The 23,185-nt window shown below is 32.9% G+C and overlaps 1 protein-coding gene across 1 annotated transcript in view; it reads left to right on the forward strand.

The window, feature by feature from the left end:
• LOC135952185 (discoidin domain-containing receptor 2-like) overlaps positions 1–23,185 on the forward strand; it is a 284,912-nt gene that overhangs the window by 164,249 nt on the left and 97,478 nt on the right. Inside the window, exon 5 of the mRNA XM_065502025.1 lies at positions 17,297–17,473. Coding sequence (XP_065358097.1) covers positions 17,297–17,473 — 177 coding nt within the window. The remainder of the gene's footprint in view (positions 1–17,296; positions 17,474–23,185) is intronic.

Consider the following 23,185-nt stretch of genomic DNA (forward strand, 5'->3'; position numbering starts at 1 on the left):
AGTTACAGATTTATTTCCATCTTTTTTTATTCTCATACCACTGTGCGTTGGTTCGAAAGCCAATTGCATCGACCTTATAGGAAGGCGGACTCAAACTCCCATTGAATTTGAACCAGACAGAATCCTCAACTTCCTACATCTGCAAAAACTCTGGCATGGCCACAATCCTAAAAACGTGAAAAAAATTTATTTGAGATGAAGGCACATAAATAATTGCTCGAAGCGTTCAACCCTTTCGAGGTGTGATTTTCGAGGAAACATCCAACCGATGGGAGGCACTCTGATTCTTCTTGCTGCTGACTTCCGCTAAACTTTGCCCGTTATTCCTAAATCAATGCCAGCAGTTAAGTTGAACACATGCATATAATCTTCATACATTTGGAATCGAGTCGAAAAATCTCGCTATCTACGAACATGAGGGTGCATTTGCTACAAGATCCTTCTGCCGTAACATTCTCAAAACAACTGTTTGGACATTGGAAATGGACAAATTTCAATTGATTCCACCACAAATGAGATTTCGTTCCCGTTGCACTTCTTCCAAATGCCGCACTTCTTCATGCCGTTGTTGACAAGGTATTCCCAAGGTCTACAACCAACTACAAAAATTTTGGCACCAAAAAATGATGATGTTAACAAGTTCAACGAGAAAATTCAATTGAAGCTGCTTGACGAAACATTAATTAAAAATCGATTGACACAGTAATAAGCGCAGAACAAGCTGTCAATTGTCCTACTCAATTATTGAATTCAATGTAACCAGTCGGAATGTCACCACATGTATTAAAATTTAAGGTTGGATCACTATGCAACGGAACAAGATTGACCATCAAAAAATTTTCACCAAATTTATTTGAGGCAACAATCATCGGTGGCAGCATGCATACCTATGATTTCCAACGACTTATCATATGAATTCAAGCGGCTCCGATCCCATTTCGTCTTGCCTTTGCTATAAGCATTAACAAATCGTTGACTATTGATGTTTCACATTTGGAAAATTCTAGTTTTTCACACGGTTAATTGTATGTGGCTTGTCCCCGAGTTGGCACACCAAATGGTTTATATTTTTTTACTCCAAATACAAATCCAAGAAACATTGTATATCCCATGGCCTTGTATTACTCAATATAAAATCGTTTCTTTTTTTAAGGAAATTGCATTGCAATGTACTTATAGATATCTTCTTCAAGTTGCTATCTCATCCGCCATCGTCTGACTACAGATAATAAGTCTTTCGGGTGCTAGATCGGACCCTGCGTGATTTTCAGACAAACAACCAACAGATGGGAGGCTCTATGCTCCTTGCTGGTGAATTCCGCCAGTTATTTCTCAATCAATTTTCGCAGATGAGTCGAGCGAAATCAAGTCGCAGGAGTCCATGTTTTAGTATTGTCCGACACTGTATATAAACATTGAAATCGAGATGCAATATAAAACATATGTTTTCTAAAGGATAGGTTTCAGCTACAACTTAATTTTTTTGGGGTCTATTTAGTGTTAAAACAATAAAACTTTAAGTTATGCTACATTTGTAGATATATAATTTTCATTTATATACGATTTTCAACATACATAGCCCCTCAGTTTTGATAGTGACAATGTAGAACCTTTAGACTGTATTTTAAACAAATGACTAGTGACTTGGCTAAATCCATTCTATATATTTTTTATTTTATTTAAAACAGACTACTTTACGCATCCGTAGGGTAAAGATTAATATGACACTTTAGTGTCCATAGGTAACCTACTTGTGTAGTCTCTTTAAAGATTTTTTTACATTTCACTTCATTTGGTAGTTATTCTCTTCATTAAAAGTAATCCCCACATCCCTAGTAATTTAGCAGAGATTCAAATACCACTTTAGTATCCCTAAGTAATCTAAAGTGTGGCAGATTTGTTTAAACTTCTTTTACGTTTCACTTTCATCAGTAGATATCCATCAAAAATAATATATTAAAAAGTAAATTGTCACTATTTGAAATCTATGTAAGGGAAATTTTCGTCCTCCTACAAGTTAAATATACTACAAGTTAAAATAACTAGTATAATTTGGTAACTAGAAGTAAGCTAATATGTTAAGTAAAACCTCAGATTGGAAACAGTCACCAGAACTGCTGAGAATGCTTTGAAAATGTGCACGTTTACTTTTCTGTTTTCTATATGGCTGTCATGTGTTTTGCAGTCATTTCTCTACTGTCGCTTTCTGCTGTTGCTGCCACTAATTTTAAGATTCGATGTTCAGGTGCTTAACAAACATGTTAAAACTTAAGTATGCATTTATGTTTCTTGTTTTTATTTTGGTTTTTTTCGTTCTGCAACATTTTCCGTTTTTGCTCTACAGCCTTAAATATTTTAAACAAAAAAAATCATACATGTTACACGTAACATTTACATACACACTCAGGCACACATGAGCTTTATGCCACAAATGTGGGTAAAAATCGTAAAATTAAAAATTGAAACCCACCGAAAAACATTAACGAAACCGAAACTCTCTGACTGAAAATGAATTTTAAACATGAACAATGTAAAAACAAAAATAAATAGCAACAACGATGTAATTGCAATTTATACTGTTTTAATATTAAATTTTTGAATGTAGTTGAAAGAAATATAATATACAATAACACTACTTAAAACAACAAAAAAAGGGAATTAAAATTATTAAGTAGTAGATTTTTTAATTGTTAAATTTTTCGATAAGTAGTGACTGGGGAGTGGTACTGCAGTGATAAGAGGGCCATTGAATTCAAATCAGGGCTATCGATTTTTTAGTTTAGATTGATTTTTATTTGCTTAAATGTCTTTTGAAATACCTTAATCTGTATGAACAAAATCATGTCTTCTTATTTGAAACTTAGCGTACTAAGCAAGAAAAGCTCCAACTACCGCGGAATAAATATCTTATCCATCAAATAACGACAGTGATCGAAAAAACAAAAAGTATTATTTGTATAGTTCTAAACAATCGTGATGAATTTATGAACCTTTTCCGGAAATCCTTCCATTAAGGCTTTTTCTGAGCTTTATGTCACTTTGTTCGAACAGGTAGTCCATCTTTGTTTAAAATCTACCACACACTTGGACACCTTTTTTATACTCTTCAATTCTCTTTTAACAAGATCCCAATATCTCTCCATTGGATTTAGCTCCATGAAGTTTGGAGGATTTGCCTCTCTTGGTACAAATAACACATTATTGTTTTGTACCACTCAAGAACTTGCTTTCCATAAAGACAGGATGCCATATCAAGCCAACAATAAGTGGATACATTAAGAAGTCTTATGAATGGATGCATCCTCTTTTTTAAACATTCCTTGATGTAAATTTGGGTATTCATAGAGCCCTTTGGAACAAAGATTTGGCTTCTTTTACCGCAACTGCATATTTTTGTAAAAATTTTCTGCTTTTGGGTCCTAAACATTCCATCGAGCATCAGCAATATAAAAATATTGAACCGGAAGCTGCGTTTGGTCATCCATTATGCAGCAGGTGTATTTTTATACCCTTCACCTTCGTGAGATGGGTATATATAAGTTTTCCGACCCTATAATGCATATATATTCTGGATCCTAATAGATAGCGGAGTCGATTAAGTCTGTCTGTATATCCGTCTTTTGAAATCAACTTTCCGAAGCCCCCATATAACTTACTTACACGATTCATACATCAATATCTCCGGCCCGGTTGCTAATTAAAATCGAGAAAATCGGTCCACAAAAATGTCTGATATATAAGGAGAAAACCAGGACAACCTCGATTTTTTACCTATATCTGGATTACTAAGTCATTAATAAAGACAATATGGATATCTAATATCTAAAAACGACAATAGTAAATTGGAACTGTAATGTGTCAAACTCGGACAAATACTTATTAACCCGCATTTTTTTTTCACCAAAAGTTATTTTTCGCTAAATATTAAAAAAAAAATTTAAAAACAAAAAAAAAATTTAAAATTGAAGAAAAAAAATTAAATTTAAAAAACAATTCGAAAAAATTTTTTTTCCAAAAACAAAAAATGTTTAAATTTAAAAAAAAAAATGGTCGGTCAAGCCCGACCATATAATACCCTACACTAAGTAAAAGAGCAAAAACATTTTTCTTTTAAAATTTCAATCTTTATATATAAAAGAGTAACGTTACTGACTGACTTATTCATCATCCCACAGCCCAAACGACTGAAGCTAGAATCATGAAATTTTAACTGTGGGTTCCCCCCTCCTCAAAACGATCCACTAAGAAGGGATTTTTGGAAATTCGAACATTTAAGAGGTAAAATAGGGTAAAAACGGGTAAATCCGGTAATATTATATCTTCAAAACTAATAAAGATACAAAAAACCTTGAAATAGCATGTTACTCCATTTAAAAAATAAGCTGACAGGTGTTTCGTACTTTTTCGAAATTCGACCCTTTTAGGGGAGAAAACGGGTAAAAACTGTATTTTGGTACTTTTTTGGCACCCTACGTATCTTTTAAACCAATAAACATAGAAACAAAATTTAAATCGTATTCTTTACTTATCAAAAAATAAAAAACATAAGTTTGGTACTTTTTGGAAATTCGAACCTTTAAGGGATAAAAATTGTGTTTATTTTTGGTACTTTTTCATAAAATATGTTTTTCTATAATTTGACATAGACATTCCAATATTTTACTATGAGCTTCCACCACGATACGAAAATTATTTTAATAATATTTTACCACCGCAATGGGGATAAAAAAGGTACCATAAAGGGGAAAAATACATTTTATTGCAAATTATTAAGCCGATTTTGATCATTTTTTTAACATTGGTTCCTGAATACATACAAAAATTAACTAACAGGTTGTTATTTAGAACTTGAGTGCCATGGTGTATTTTAGGCCAAATCCGGGTAAACAGTTTGGTACTTTTTTTAAAACATATTTATTATTGGGAACATAAACAACTTTTGCAAAATGGAATATTTTTAAATTTCAAACTTGAGGGGTGTTCAAGGAGGAAAAGGGAAATTCGTACTTTTCTCCTAATGGTACCTTTCTAATATTTTAAATTATTTCACTTATCGTCATTAAAGTAAGATAATATGTATCTGAATGAAGTTAGTGTTAGAAATAAAGGATTATATTTAGGTACCAAAATGTGAGAACTGAACTATAGGTACTTTTTCATTCTTCTAATGGTACTTTTTGAATTTTATATTACAATGGACTTATAAACATGAAATTAAGCATATATGGTCCTAAGTGAGTGAGAATTCTAGGGGGAGACTTTTTGGTACTTTTTCTTTATTCGAATGGTACTTTTTGTAATTTCTTCACCAATGAACCTAGAAACATGAAATAAAGCTTATATGGGCCCGAATGGGTGGGAATCCACAAGTGGCTGCTTTTTGGTACTTTTTCAATATTCTAATGGTACTTTTTGAATTTTCTATTATAATGGATATGAAATTAAGCGTATATGGTCCTAATTGAGTGAAAATTCAAGCGGATACTGCATGGTACTTTTTTTTATTATAACTGTACTTTTGTAATTTTCTATAATAATGGACTTAGAAACATGAAATTAAGCATACATGGTCCTAAGTGAGTGAGAATTCTAGGGGGAGACTTTTTGGTACTTTCTATTTATTCTAATGGTACTTTTTGTAATTTCTTCACCAATGAACCTAGAAACCTGAAATAAAGCTTATATGGAACCGAGTGAGTGGGAAATTACAAGTATATGTGGTCCTAAGTGAGTGAAAATTCAAGGGGATACTTCATGTACTTTTTTATTAATCTAATGGTACTTTTTTGAAATTTCTATAACAATGTACTTAGAAACATGAAATTAAGCATACATGGTCCTAAGTGAGAGAAAATTCTAGGGGTAGACTTTTTGGTACTATTTCTTTATTCGAATGGTACTTTTAGTAATTTCTTCACCAATGAATTTAGAAACATAAAATAAAGATTATATGGACCCGAGTGAGCGGGAGACTTAATAGTACTATTGCATTCTTCTAATTGGGGTGGCGAAGCGCACCGGGTCAGCTAGTAATTTATATTTTTGAGTGATTTTCGGAAGTGGGCCTTATATGGGGGCTATGATCAATTATGGACTGATCACCATGAAATTAGGTTGTGTGATTTATGTCTCTATGAAAGTTTACTATGTTGAATTTTGTGAGTATACCAACATTTTTAAGCGATTTATGCACGTTAAAGTGATTTTCGGAAGCGGGTCTATATGGGAGCTATGACTAGAGATCCCAAACGCGGAATCCCGTTCCCAAAAATCCCGGGGTGACATGAATTTTGTATATATAAAACTTATTTGGAGCGCAATTTGTGGCGATACATTTATAAATTAAACATTTATGACCGATAAAGTCCAATTTCGGAAGAACATTTGCATGGGGGCTAGGTGAAATAATGGACCGATTTTAGCCATATTCAATAGGCTTGATCCTTTCGCCGAAAACATAATATGTACCAAATTTGATAGAATATCTTCAAAAGTGCGACCTGTACTCTGCGCACAAGGTTTACATGGACAGCCAACCAGACGGACGGACGGACGGACGGACATCGTTTAATCGACTCAGAAAGTGATTCTAAGTCGATCGTTATACTTTAAGGTGGGTGTTAGACTAATATTTTTGGGTATTACAAACATCTGCACAAACGCATAATACCCTTCCCACTACGGTGGTATAGGGTATAATAAATTTAAAAAAACAATTTGAAAAAATTTGTTTTCCAAAAAATTAAAAAAATTAATTTTGTTTACCTAAAAATATTTAAAATTTTTATTTTGAAGTATAATTTGGTGAAGGGTAGATATCGTCCCCTTAAAAAAACAATAGTGTATAATTTTTTTGCCATTTCGAAATAATTGAGTTTAAAATTTTTGTATTAGTAGACATCTAGAACAAAAGTAATATTTCAATTGATCAATTGACCCACTTTGTGGAAGTAGAAATTCACCAAATTTTGACCACATATAGAATCAGTTATGTAGATTCTTATTATGCAATAAAAAAAATAATGCTGTATATGCTTATACACTATTGTTTTATTGAGAGGACCATATATAGCTCTCTTACTTATTTGTATAAAATTTTACTTCCATTTCAGTGCTCTGGTCTCTAAATTTTTAGGAGAGTTGCTGTCAGGAACTTTTTGAGCTTTGTATGCTTTTAAACCTGCATTGGCTTTAACTTTTCGTACCAAATAGTCCAAGTACTGAGCCATTCGGACTGCTTTCCTACAGGAAGTGTTGGGAGCTCTTTTGAAAATGCATTATATTTATTTGCTTTAGTAACATTATGTGGACCATTCCTTCTACCTGAACAAGGTTGTCTATCAACGGACAAGTTCTCAAAATTGTTTGGCCAAATTTTTGTAGGACCAAGTTGGGTTTTGTTGAAAATATTTAATAATTTTAGTACGCACTTTTTTCTGGTCACTCATTTTAATCTAATTAACAACAAATGAACATAATTGACATAAAATATAATAACTAACATGCTTTACAAAGGTAACTTGATCAAAAAAACTTGGGTTAAAAGTTTTAATGAAAAATGTGTGTTAAGGTTTTTTTTTCGATTTCAGTCCGTATAAGATTCTCTAGAGTGTATTGTGTAAACGATATTTGCAAAAGATCTATGAAAATGCTCAACAATATCATTGTGGCTTTAGGTCGAAAAATTAAACAATCGACCACTATTTCCTTCCTTCCGTCAAATCCTGAAAAGACCTACCAAACACATATAAATACATACCATATTTTAAAGGGATTTAACGCTGCCTACAATAATCCCATAAAAGGAAAAAACTATTATTACATGGAAATCTTGAACACATTTGCAGAATTTGGTGGAATAGGAAGCGACCTCTCCAAATATCTTTTTAAATTTCAACATCGCATTCTGATGGAGAAAATTTAGACATAAAGCAAACACAGTTAACACCAAAGACAACATTCAGATCGCATATGCGGACTACATTGATATAACGAAAACTGAATAAAGACAAGTCGAAATTTATGCTTGAAACTGCCCGAGAAACGTCTGTACAGAAGAAATGGCTTCATAGCCATTTATGTTGTGTTTGAACTTGTCTACATTGGATCTGCCAACAATATTAAAAATCATGTTTGCGTCTAAATAAAAAGAGAAATATAGCTTTCAAATAGATACTACTCTGAACATCAGCGGACTGTACAGAGTGCTCTTAACTTACAAACTAAGACAACGCCTTAAAACACGCCAGTTCTACTTTATAGGTCTCACACATGGGTACTAAGGAAAGTAGATGAAGGACAAGATGAACAACAGTCTGTAGAGCCAATGCAAAGTAAAAAGTATTGAACCAACTATAATGAACTAATTTTGATTTCAATAGCGGCTATTGAAACACTATTTGGGAATATTTCCATTTTGATTGGAGACAGCGTAGAAAAGTCGCCGACAACCTTGCTCTTGTTTGAATGGTAAATTTCACCAATAGTCTATAAATGCAGATGTTCCTTGAACATTTCCTTTTGCACTTTTAATAAATCTTTAAAATCTTTGGCAGTTATTTGACGAGCCAGTACCTCTAGCATTTAATGGAAAGTGTGAGGAATTTTGATATCTAATTTTGTTTCTATTGCTTTACTGATATATGTAGGTAAATATTCCTCAATAAACTGTTACATAAAGTGGATAAGAAACAAGATGGACCAGAGACAATTTTCCATAACAAGAATGCAGTATTATTATAAAAATTTAATAATACAAAAAATCCTGTTTCATCACAACAATTTTTGAAAATATTAATGTATTTCCTCTTCCCATTTCGTCTAATTTTCACACCCTTTCCGTTTCAATTAAAACTGCCATTCAAACTACGAGTGATAACAAATTTCCATCATTCATGTCAACAAATGAAATTTTGTAATTTTCATAACATAAAAAACTCTTCAAAATTAGCATAGAGAACTAGTTTTTCGACATTTTTATTTTAATTAAATCTGATAACAATTTATCGATTTCCTTTTCAATTTCAATATTCTATTATACCTTAACAAAAAAAAAAAAAAAGAAATACAATTTGTTTGTTATAATTTTCCAAAATAAAAGAATGCTGTTGCTGTAGTTGTTGTTGATTTTTTTTCTCTAACCACAATATACGGTTGGGACAAAATACATGAAATTTGATTTATATTTGTTACAAGCAAATACAATTTCCGAATTAGCCATTACCACTGCTGGTACACTACGGCTGCTGCCAATATAGCTACAACAATATGCCAATAACAAAAATAACAGCAGCAACAACTACGACTAACAATTGTATTACTACTACTACTACAACATACAACAGCTAAAGCAACACAAACAACAATGGCCATCAACATCACAATACCATAATACACGTCAACCGAAAAAACCACTTATACAGGCCAATACAACACACCAGCAAATAGTTAAACATACACACACACATAGACTCACATGTATTCACATTAGGGTGAACCTTTTTAAGCACTTTTTCGAGTTTAGATGCTCTCAAGATCTAGAATTAATCTCCGCCATCTAACAGCCACATACTAAATATTTTACATTTTCAACATCTTAAAACTGCAATATTTTTTCAAATTCTTAGCATTTATTTCCAAGCCAAAAGAACTGGTCATCTTTTGAGGCCAAGAACGAATCAAGCCAATATCGTATAATACCAATGGTCTCAGTATGCTGAAACGTTCAGATGGTACGTACACTGAGTCACTGAAGGAGACTTCTCCTGGATACTCACTTTCCTGGTTCAATGCCTTTCAGTCCAACTCCGATTCATACATGGTTTCCCTAAATATCCAAAAGTAATCGCCAGTTCTACCAACTGGCGAATCTTTGGTGTAAATAAAGTGGGCGTTATCTAAATTTAGTCCATTTAAATCCCCAGGAACATATGGAATTTGTCCATGCTTTCTGCAAAAAGGAGGTGACATTATTATCCCTCAGTTATCGAGAATCTTCAAATCAAGTCTGCTGGCTTGTCATGTGCCAACGACTTGGAATACCTAATGTTGGGGGCAAATCTGAACAAATGCTAAAGGCGTATAGACCAATTAGTTTCAGTTCATTTTTCTTGAAAACGATCGATAGTTATATAAGGGAAGCGGTGTATTGAATTCATCAAAAGAATTCAATCTGAAAAATCTACGGTGACAACATGTGACGACGCTAATAGAGAAAGCCATATGTGCCAATTACATATCGCATTGTGCATTTATTGACATTCAGGGGACCTTCGACAATATATCATACGGTGCTATTGATCTAGCACTGCATAGAAAAGAGGTTCCTTATATTATAAGAAAATGGATTTTGGAAATGCTTTCATCCTGACTAATTAAGTTGGATTTAGGAGGATCATGGAAAACTATTAGGGCAACTAGGGGATGTCCACACTCTATTTTGGACTCAAGGTATCGATGAACTTCTGGAAGAACTTAACAACTTAGATTTCCGCACATATGCTTACGATGACGTCTTAGTAATCTCTGTTACTGGATTGGAAAGGATGCAGACTGCTTTATTCATAGCAACCACCAAGTGGTGCTTGGAAAGGGGGCTGATCTTTAAGCCAGCCAAGACAATTCTTATACCATTTAAAAAACGGAGAGTTATTAGACTTCCAAGGAGGTAAAATATATTGGGGTTACACTTGATAGGACTCTGAATTCGAATTCTCATTTATCCAACCATTTGTTGCCAATCGAATGATTCAGTTTCACACATAGAATTTTTCAGTTTTATCAACAGAAAGTCAGTTAATAAAGAAGAATTTCGATTGATACCCCTTCCAAAATTTTGTAGTCACAACTGTAAAATTCGGTCACTAAGGAAGAATCATTCGATTGGCAACAAATTCGATTGATATCACGAATCTGTTTTATCTGTGTATCAAAAAAGAACGTGGGGTCTTAAAACCAAAGATGATTTACTGGTATTTTATTACGGTAATTAGGCCAATAATAATGTATGCTCCACTGTCATGTTGGAAAAAGGTGGATCAGGTGACCTCGAGAGTATTACTTGACATGGTATAACGCCTCATCTGTATTTCGATTACTTGGGTCCTTGTACCTGACAGGGATGAATGGTGGCAGAATAATGTCGATCAAGTATGGCTTACTGATGGTTCCAAACAGGCTAATGGTGATGCTGGGGCTGGTATTTATGGGGCCAATTTACAAAGGGGTATCCCAATGGGTACATTCCCATCAATATTTCAGCCGGAGAGTTACGCCATCTTTATATGCTCTAATAAATGTTTAAGAAGGAGATTAAGGAATAACAAAATATTTGTTATGTCTGAGAGTCAGGCTGCTCTTAGAGCATTAACATCATAAGAAGTAAGGTGTGGTGTTGTTATGTACTATTGGACATCCTCGAATGAACTCGGCGAACTGGGTACGTAGCCAATCAGTCAATCTTGAAGGGCTATATCTTCTGAATCAAAAATCTGATTATAATAAGAGTAGCATATTTGAAATCGATGGACAATTTCCTGTAAAATAGGTTTATTCAATATTTTTTTAGGGCACATGAAATTTTTGATTTTTGCAAACTCACTTGTTCTACAGGCGGAACTTTTATTTCGAAATTAAAGAAGTAAAGCAAAACTTCCTGCATATGATGCCCTGTTGGTACAAAATTCGACATTTTCAAAGCAAAGAAAAAACGTTGTTGTTTACACTATTGTGTTCAATAACTAAGTGAGAACAAATGACAGATATATTACCCTTCAAAGGGACATATATGATATTATAAACAAAAACCTCGTTCATAAGATACGCAATTTAAGTCATACACCAAATAATGTGTTATCGATGTCGGAAAATACTGTATATTTTATCATCTATTTGTAAACTAAAAGCCCCGATATCGAAAGAAAAATGATTCGAAAATTTGTTAGAAAATTCAAAAAGTGCAATACAAGCGCCACTCTAATGTGTCTACTTTTATATAAACACACATGCATACTTATACACAACACATTTCAACTTTGGTTTAGTTTTGTTTGTATGAGTGCATATTCATATATGTACAGATATATTTGTATGTGTATTTTATTGTATTGTAATTGTATGTATATGTCCTTATTTCAGTGTGTTTGTTTGAAGCTTTTTCCAAACAAATATTGAATTGTGGTCACTGGTCAGATGACCAAAAAAAATAAAATTTTTACATTTTCTGTTGTTCTTTTACCGAAAATTTGAAGGTTTTTCGAAAGTTTTAAAAGAATTGAATTATTTATTGAGGTTTAATTTGTATTGAAGATATGTCAAGTATTATTCAAATGTTTAAATTAGTTTTGCAAATCGTTATTTAAATGAGGAGATTCATAAAAAGACGCAATAATTGCGATTTTAAAGCCAATTCTACAGATTAAAACAAATAACAAACGTTAATAATTTTACTTGAATTCAATATCGAAAATAATGGCTCAGATCAAAAAAGAAACATTTCCAATATATAAACTACTGACGTAAATTAAATTTTTTCATTTATCTAAAAACTTTTTAAAGTGGTAGCTATTTGCGTTTTGTTATGGATTATTTTTAATAAAAGTAATTGAAATGCAATCAGATGGAAAACGTATTGTACGTTCTATGAAGCCCTGTATAAACAATTTATCTTTTCCAGAACATTTTAAGAATTTTGGCTTGGAATGCATATTTTGCTCTTTTATGGTAATTTTCATTTCTGACCCCATAAAGTATTTATGTGTATTCTGGATCATTATTGATAGCCGAGTAGATATAGATATTTAAAAAAATCGAGTTCATTTCATAAAAAAATTACAATTGTTTTTCTAATTCTTTTAATATGAAAATTTCGTTACAAAATTAATTGTATTGAATTTTTAATAGAAACAATTTTGGGTTTGAAAAATTAGAATTTGTATCTTAAATAAGATTTTTAAAATATTCCGTTTTTCATATTTCATGATAATCAGTAATTTCTGCGTACTAAATATTCTCGATATCATTTTCGTAAGGTTGTTAACAGATTTAACTTATTTTTCGCTTCTTTGGAAGCTATTCTGACAAATATGACTAGATCCGTTCGTAATACTTCTTGGAGACAGTACAAATCTCACACCGAGTAAATGACAGTGCCAAACATGAAATATATCGAGATTTAACCCTGATACTTCCTTATCCAGACAATTTATGCAATAGTTGTTATGCGTGTAACCCAAATGTTGCGACATATCTTTAGTCATAAAGTGCCGATAAAGTGTAATATCTATATCAGGTGACTAATTGATTTCCTACTAACAACCAAGAGAATCTTGATTCTTTTCTGTGTTAATAAGAGCCAGACCATTTTGGATTCCGATTCTTTAAAAGTCAATTCATCAATCATATTCGATAGCACAGCCAGGGAGATATGAATGTCCCTTTAGGCCATAAGTTAGTTCAAGTACGATCCATTTGTAACATAATTTCAGCGGTTGCCATCATGTCCTTAAACATATACCAACACGACAAGGTGTTGAAATTGTTTTAATCCGAGAAAATACAAGGATTACACAGTTTGTAACCCAGCCACATTTTGTCTGTATTCTGATCCCAAAGGTTTGGTGTGGGTATTATAAAATACGTCTGCTGCCAGTAAATTGGGTAGCCTAGTTTTTTGGGGATGGTACCATGACCAATACCGTAAAATTTCAGTCGACGTGACTCTTCTAGTCGTAAAGCCATGTTAATAGTGACAAATTTAATGTAGATATCGAGGAAAGGTATACTCATCCTCGTTTCCATATTGACATGACATGAGTAATAGATTACACCACCAGATAGTGTATAAAAGAGTATTTGAGACACCATCTTGATCCACTAGAGCTTAGACTCATTCCTAATAATATAATTATATCATCATAATAATATCATCAAACAGTGGTTGTATGATTCCCGGTATGAATCTTCGCCATATTAATGATAAGTTTCTAAAATAAAAAAAAAATACGATTTTGTAAGCAACATTATTATGATTCTGCTATTTATGGTAAAAGTTTTATTTCTGCAAAAGGATGATTTTAATATGGTCTATAGTTAGTTTAAAAAAAATGCTGCTAACAGAATCCTTGCTGCGATCAGACATCAAACTTTATTATAATAATAATATAATTTTATAATAAATTTTATTTATGTAAAATTCAGGATTTATGACACCGATTTTTTTCTAATTTATATTTTTTCTCAATTTTACCAAAATATTATTGTTTACCAATTTTTTTCCGTTCACGAGTACTCCTTCTATTTTTATTTCTTGCTAATATGTGAACAGAGCACTGTGCGATAGCGCAAATTTTTATCACAAGGTTTCATTCATTGAAAGCTGTTTATTTGAGTACAAGTTGCAAGATTTATAAAGTTTTCCTAACCAGAGGCTGTTGACTTTGGTACCCTATTCCAGCAGTGTGCTCAAAAATTAAATTTTCTTAAAGCTTATGTCCTCCTGTAAGATTCCTTCATAATTTAGTAATCGAACCAGTACATTATTATATAAAAGAATTTTCCCTATAATAAGTGTTAGGTCGAAACTCAAATTTGTAGCAATGGCTGAGATCTGCATGATAGAGCGTTTATTAGGTATAAGATTTATAATGTCTGCTGAGAAACACTCGTGGTTATATTTGTAAAATAAGGATAAGCTGACCACATTCCGACAAAGTTCTAAAGTATCGATAAACCGGGTAACAGTTTCATCACCTATAAGATCAATTGACCTTCTTTGAACCCGTTACAGCTGCTCTAAACTTGACAATGCAGCTACGGCCCATAAGTGGGAATTATATTCTAATTTTGGACGAATAAAGCTAGTTTATATGCGAAAAAGTTCGAAAGGGGAGACAGATGACCGAACCGGTCCAAGAAACCCAAGAACCTATAAGTTTCATTCACATCATCGACTATACTATGACGATTCCAATGGACGTCATACTGTATTCTCGTACCTAGAATAAAAAGTTTATCTGAAACTCCAACAGTTGCATTAGCCATACGAAGAATTGATTGAGGGGAAATCTCAAACCTTTTGTGTGTCAATAGGCAGTTTTGAGTTTTGAGTTCGTTGAAATTAACTCGGCTCAATTCACCCCCATCTGGATATTGTTATAAGGCCACGATTTATCGGACGATTCGATATTGACACAGAGAATACGGGTTCGTAGTAGCATCTGAATTTGTTGCCAATCGAATGATTCTAAATAAGTGACCGAATTTTACAGTTGTGACTACACAATTTCAGAAGGGGTAACAAAAGTTTGGTTGCTTCAACCGACATTCTTATTTATCAACTGAATTTCTGTTGGTAGAACCGAAAAATTCTATGTGTGCAACCGAATCATTCGATTGGCAAGAAATTCAGTTGCTACTACGAATCTATTTTCTCTGTGCATTAATCTGATAAAGACTTGGTCTATGGTCGAATGAATATAAGTGACAGATATTACTATCATCTGGGAATGAATAAATTGGATTTGAAGTGATATTTAGTAAATCATTGATGATTTAAAAAAGGGAAAGAGAAAGAACTGAACCCTGGGGGACTCCAGAGCTCAATATGAAATTATTGGAGCAAACCCCATCTATTACTACCCTTATAGTACGTGTATGAAGCAAACGCTATTTCAAAATATCATAAGAAGGGCGTCAATTGACCCTACATAACTAGTTATTTTAACATGTACGGGTGCTAACTGATCTGAAATAGTCATCTAAAAGGACACTTCATAGTCAGTCCAATAAGTGATTGCTTGTAAACAAACATTCATCGGAGTACTCTCCAACAAATTACTTCTGGTGGGTGAAATAACTACTTTTTAAGGTACAGTTCATAATTAACATTTAATGTGACTACACTGTAGGTTACTTAGAGACACTAAAGTGACAATTGTATTCACGCTAGGTTACATGCGACGTCAGTATACTTAAGCAAAAAGAAAATAAACTGTATGAGAATTATATCAACACAATTTATAAAAATCCAGTTTGTACGAATTACTCATAAAAAAACAGAGTACACAATTAACGCTTAAAGCGATTATACTCTAGATTACTTATAGATACTTAAGTGGATGTATAAAGTATCGAATTGACTTCTCTCTGCCCTACTAATAGTGTCAAGTGACCCTAAATATATCGGTTGGAGTCAGCCAAATGTTCAGACATTAGTTACAATTACTGTATATAAGGGATACATGACTACTTGCTTAACTGCTGATTAATGAGACCTTAAATTTGTTAAAATTTGATGTTTTTATTCCTTGCTCTATCTGCTTTTAAATTCTAACATTTGCCAATTTATATTGCCTGTCTACAAATTAAATAGTTTAACCTTTTTCGTTGGCTAGTTTTCCTTATAGATTTTAATATTTGTATTAAAATATATGCAAATTATTACATTAATAAATAAGTATTTACAATTGACTATTATATCTTAAAATTGTCAATACCTTACAAATATTTCCACAAGAAAAGCCACAATTTGAAATTAATTTTAAGGCCTCAGGCTAGACTACAAATATTTTAATTGAAATTTTAAAACTCAAAAGCAGCCAGAAAACTACAAAGACAATAGGAAAATAAATGAAAAAGTGTAATACTGAAATAAGTCCTTACTTATTTAAAAATCATTATTTATAACATATTTTTCTACTTTCTTATTGTAATCACATTTAACAGTTTTTCCATAGTAAAAGTAAATACATACTTAAATATTTATTTAGCCTTTAACTTTTTTAATTATTAAATATTTAACAATACTTTCATACAATTAACCAGTCAAACTGTATAGAAAAAACCTCAAATATAATTAAATTGTAAAAATGTTTCCTATAAGTTTTTATAATAATTTGTGGTTGATTGGTTTTTTTGGTGTGTAAATTATTCATAAATATTTCTGTTGGTTTATGATTTGTAATTAATTTTAAAATTCTTACAAGTTAATGAATAAATGAAATGTTTTTCTGTGTTTATTATGAATTAAATATGTTAAATGTGTCAAAAACAATAATGTCGAATAATCAATTAAAGTTTAAGTAAATAAAAACTAAATTTATTTACTGAAATGAACATGAAATTTAAATATGTAAATATAAAGTAATGAATATAAAAATATTAATATTCAAAAACACTTTAAACCTCCTTCTTTTTCATCTCAAAATAAAAATTTATTTTTTAAATATCTTCCTTTAAATTCTTTATAAGCAACCAATTTAATTTTTATCTTTGCTTTTTTTCTTTCCTTTCATTTTAGAGGGCCTCCTATCGTACAGCATACCAAAAGGCGTACAACGTGGCATGGAAATCGATTTATCAGATAAATCTTATGATGGCCATGAAGAGGATGAACGTTTTGTTGAAGGTTTAGGTCAATTGGTTGATGGTCAAAAGGGCAAAGATAATTTTCGTTTAGATCAAGGTTTTGGCAAAGGTAAGTACGCAACAGTATAAAGAACAACATAAACTAATAAAAAAAAATGTATTCAATAAAATGCACAAAGAGATACATAAAAATATATTTTTATATACAAGAAAGTTTAGTAAAGACATGTATTTGCTTATCTAAGCATAATAAAATTTATAACAATTTATGAGTATGAAAAAAAAAAAATCTTTATGCTGTGTAGCGAGTTACAACAGCATAAATACAAGTGTTATGGTTACACTGAGAAAACCATTTTAGTAAAAATATAAAATCTGTTTTCATTTCTTGCAAGCTAACACCAACAACAGAAATTTAGCTAAATATTCATAAATATCTCTAATATCTATCGCATCCCATAACCATAATAGACAACAATTTAAATGTTTACAAAGTAACAGTTTTCTCTGTGTACTGTTCCTATTACTTCTATGAACGTTGTTGCTGCTATTGACAATCCGTTCCTAATCCTACATACGAGCAGTCATCGTCAGTTGCATGTTTTGTAAGTGGAACTAGCTATCTAGCTGATTTTTCTTGTTTTCTGGCCTTGGATGATATGTTTATGAGCGCATGTTTTTTTTCTTTGCTGCCGCTAAGATGCTGTGGAAAAAATATTGAAAGACAAAAATGTCATATAATGCCACCGTGCGTGTGGCACATGTCAAAAGAATATTTTAATGTTAAGAAACCTGATTATGTTATTTGTTATACGGTATCTCATGGCATCTATAACGCGAGAGATGTTGACTAAGGAACAAATAAAAATATTTTTATAAGCAAATACTTTGTTAAAAAAATATGTAACCCAGTTGAAAATTTAAAATACAGACGAATTGTAGTTCAGATTCTAGTTGAGGTTCTAGTTCAGGCTCTAATTCAGGTTCTAGTACAGGATCTAGCTCAGGTTCTAGTTCAGGTTCTAGTTGAGGTACCTCTTCAGATTATACTTCAAGTTCTACTTCAGGTTCTACTTCAGGTTCTCCTTCAGGTGCTACTTCAGGTTCTACTTCAGGTTCTCCTTCGGTTCTACTACAGGTTCTACTTCAGGTTCTACTTCAGGTTCTCCTTCGGTTCTACTACAGGTTCTAGTTCAGGTTCTACTTTAGGTTCTACTTCAGGTTCTACTTCATGTTGGACTTCAGGTTCTGCTTCAGGTTCTATTTCAGTTCTAGTTCAGTTCTAGTTCAGTTCTAGTTCAGTTCTAGTTCAGTTCTAGTTCAGTTCTAGTTCAGTTCTAGTTCAGTTCTAGTTCAGTTCTAGTTCAGTTCTAGTTCAGTTCTAGTTCAGTTCTAGTTCAGTTCTAGTTCAGTTCTAGTTCAGTTCTAGTTCAGTTCTAGTTCAGTTCTAGTTCAGTTCTAGTTCAGTTCTAGTTCAGTTCTAGTTCAGTTCTAGTTCAGTTCTAGTTCAGTTCTAGTTCAGTTCTAGTTCAGTTCTAGTTCAGTTCTAGTTCAGTTCTAGTTCAGTTCTAGTTCAGTTCTAGTTCAGTTCTAGTTCAGTTCTAGTTCAGTTCTAGTTCAGTTCTAGTTCAGTTCTAGTTCAGTTCTAGTTCAGTTCTAGTTCAGTTCTAGTTCAGTTCTAGTTCAGTTCTAGTTCAGTTCTAGTTCAGTTCTAGTTCAGTTCTAGTTCAGTTCTAGTTCAGTTCTAGTTCAGTTCTAGTTCAGTTCTAGTTCAGTTCTAGTTCAGTTCTAGTTCAGTTCTAGTTCAGTTCTAGTTCAGTTCTAGTTCAGTTCTAGTTCAGTTCTAGTTCAGTTCTAGTTCAGTTCTAGTTCAGTTCTAGTTCAGTTCTAGTTCAGTTCTAGTTCAGTTCTAGTTCAGTTCTAGTTCAGTTCTAGTTCAGTTCTAGTTCAGTTCTAGTTCAGTTCTAGTTCAGTTCTAGTTCAGTTCTAGTTCAGTTCTAGTTCAGTTCTAGTTCAGTTCTAGTTCAGTTCTAGTTCAGTTCTAGTTCAGTTCTAGTTCAGTTCTAGTTCAGTTCTAGTTCAGTTCTAGTTCAGTTCTAGTTCAGTTCTAGTTCAGTTCTAGTTCAGTTCTAGTTCAGTTCTAGTTCAGTTCTAGTTCAGTTCTAGTTCAGTTCTAGTTCAGTTCTAGTTCAGTTCTAGTTCAGTTCTAGTTCAGTTCTAGTTCAGTTCTAGTTCAGTTCTAGTTCAGTTCTAGTTCAGTTCTAGTTCAGTTCTAGTTCAGTTCTAGTTCAGTTCTAGTTCAGTTCTAGTTCAGTTCTAGTTCAGTTCTAGTTCAGTTCTAGTTCAGTTCTAGTTCAGTTCTAGTTCAGTTCTAGTTCAGTTCTAGTTCAGTTCTAGTTCAGTTCTAGTTCAGTTCTAGTTCAGTTCTAGTTCAGCTCTAGTTCAATTCTATTTCGGTTTCTAGTTGCGGTCTTTATTCTCAAGAATCTGGCTTGTATTTGACATACCATTTTCCTACTGGGTTTATTTTTTCATTAAAAGCAATCGTTATTTCAAAGGATTCAGTTCTTTGTGTTTGATATTCAAGGACAATTTTTGTGATATTTCTGTTAAAATTCGATTGATGGGTGACTGAAAAATCTTGTCAATCAAAAAATCTCAATGTTGTTTGTTATCTTTAGGTAATTTTGAATTCCTCGAACATTATATTGTAATACGACAAGGTCAGTAAACACAAAGTTGCTACATACTTCGGTTTATATTATATACATTTTTGTAAAGAGTTTAAGGTAATAAAACTTTGTTTAGAGAACCAATACCTTTTAAAGTCAACTATTTGTCTCTAAATGGCAGCAATATTTCCCTTGAAATGTTATTAAAGCTTTTTTATACATTAGATACTTGTCTTTGTCATGTCTCTACTAAAACTGTCTTCAATTCATTTTGATAACTTAATGGCATCATATTAATATTAAAAATAAAATTTATAGACACGTAAGAAATTTGCCAATATAATAAAAATGTCTTGTCAACTGTTCATACAACATTCATACATTGTATATACTTTATTTATGCACAAGCATGTCAATGATTCATAAAGTTGTAAACAATTTTCTTTCAGAATAAAAAAAAACGACCACAAACCAGGTTAAACTGTAAGTAAATACTCGTACCACTATGCGGAAAGAAAAGCTGAAACCTGTATAAATATTTAACTCGCTTTCTCTCTCGCTTTGTAAAACTGTCTCAATACAAAAGCAAACTAATTATCCTGTCTTGTACTAGTTGGTCTCTGGTGTATAAAACGACCTCCCACTCTCGTTCTTGTTACTTTTATATAGACCTATTTTTTATCTAAACATGGCAAACTTTCATTTTCATTTTTAATGTTGAACGTTTTTATTCGACTTCGAGTTCTCTATAATGGAAAAGTTAAGTTCTGAATTGTTGTAGGAATGTGTGTTTGTGTTGTGTATTTGTTTGTCATTCAAACAATTTTAAATGTCAACAAAACAAATATAATTTGTTTTGTTTAGGGATGTAGGTATTGTATTTGTTTGTATGTATGTCTATTTTTCTTAATGTCCGTTTACAAATTGTTACTATTAATATTCGTCGTTCGCCGGTATGTGCTGTAAACATCTGAGTGATTATTATTAGTTGGGATGTGTATTGTGCAATGATAATAACTGTATTTTGCCCTGAAATTGTGTTTGAAAGAATGTTTGCTCATAAAAGGTATTTTAAATGGAAGTGTTATTTAAGACTCTAGGAAATAGTCCAAAAATCTTATGGAAACATTTCAAATATTTCACCTTCAAATAAATGTTCGATACAATTTCTAAAATGGATTTGAATGTGCTTTCGAGCGGCCAACCTACTTACTGGCCTACTGACCCACGAAAAATATCAGATGTTATTGATTTTAGCGTGATGAAAAATATCCCTAGAGAAATGATTCAAATTTAATCCTCGCTGGAACTATCTTCAGATCACTCACCCACTATTGTTACTTTATTGAGCCCCCTAGAAATTGTACCCCCGACTGGTAATTTAGCGATGGCAGGCACAAGAATAAATTGGCTCAAATATAAAAAATACCTCAGTACACATTGCTCGGAAAACATACCGCTAAGAATACCATAAAACATCGATCACACTCTTATCAATTTCGATAAAAATCTCAAACTGGCTGTTCAACATGCTACCCAAACCTCGCGACAAATCAGATATAATAGAATTAATTCTGCAGATGTCGAACGGCTCTTAAATGAAAAAAGAAGATTTCGAAGAGAGTGGCAATTGCACAGATCACCCCAACTAAAATCGAAGCTTAAAGATTGTATAAAAAGACTTAAAAAGCTCTTGGAATTTCGAAAAATGGAATCATTGAATAAATATTTAGAAAGCCTGGACGCAACCCCGCAATCGGATTATTCATTATGGCGAGCAACAAAAAGTCTTAAAAGACCCATAGACTTGTAAGACATGTAGACTTTTTAAGTACTGCACAACCCATTGAAGCTGGAGTCCCCCAAGGCAGTATCCTGGCACCTTTTTTATATTTGATATATTCGTCTGATATGCCAACTAACAATCACATTCATACATCAACATTTGCTGATGATACTGCTATTCTAAGTATTCATGAAAACCCTCAACAAGCGTCTCGTTACTTACAAAACTACATATTTGACTATATTACTCCATATACAGATTTTAATAGGGTATTCAAGGTCTTAATCCCCTCCAAGAGTGAGTGGGGTATGGGTAATCTCGTGTACAAATATGACACTAGGATATATACAGACGGTTCGAAAATGAGCTGTGGTGTTGGTTCTGGCGTCTTCTGTGACGAACCCGAGATAGGTATTTCGTATCGTCTTCCGAATGAGTGTAGTGTTTTCCAGGCGGAAATTTTTGCAATCATGGCAGCTTGCAATACACTACTTGATCATAACACCCGCGACAATATAGGTATTTTTGTCGACAGTCAGGCGGCATTTCTCTCGCTGAATGCCTACACAAATTCATCTTCACTAGTTAGGCAATGTAAGAACTCTCTGTCAAGGCTAGGTCGTCTATCTGATATTACTTTGGTTTGGGTACCTGCGCACAGGGACCACTACGGTAATGAACAGGCAGACGAACTAGCCAGAATGGGATCTGCCTTAGATATCTCCAATGCCGTCTCAGTAGCAATTCCACTGGGGACTATTAAAGGTATCATCTTCCGACATTTTCTTACAAAGGCTGAGAATAGATGGCGTAATTTAGACACATGTAGGGTAGCCAAGTTGATGTGGCCATCTTTTAACGAAAAACGCACTATGCAACTGATAACCCGGAATAGAAGGGATATATCTAGGTTGTTGGCAGTATTAACGGGACACTGGGCGTTAGGCAAGCACGCAAATCGCCTGGGACTCCCCTTTAACGACCATTGCCGCAGTTATAAGGATAGGGAAAAGGAAGAAACTACTTTCCACCTTCTCTGCGAATGCCCAGCTCTGAGTGTCAAGAGACATAAATTCATGGGCAACTATACATTGACTAACCTTGGTGAGGTAGCCGGGTCTAAACTCAATGACCTACTAAGATATCTCACAGCTACAGGTTGGGTCTAGCTAGCACTTTTTAGTTACATTGCGATGTAAACGACAATACATCTGACGAGTGGTGTGGTCTCATCAAAACGGGGTCCCTTCGACTCTACTTGATTGTTCGCATGTAGTGAACTATCACGTAAACCAACCAACCAACATATTTGAATTAAAAAAATGGTTAAAACAATGGAAACATTTACATTGCGTAGAGAATC

This window comes from Calliphora vicina, chromosome 2 (genome assembly GCF_958450345.1).
Source record: "Calliphora vicina chromosome 2, idCalVici1.1, whole genome shotgun sequence".
In the NCBI taxonomy this organism is placed as follows: domain Eukaryota; kingdom Metazoa; phylum Arthropoda; class Insecta; order Diptera; family Calliphoridae; genus Calliphora; species Calliphora vicina.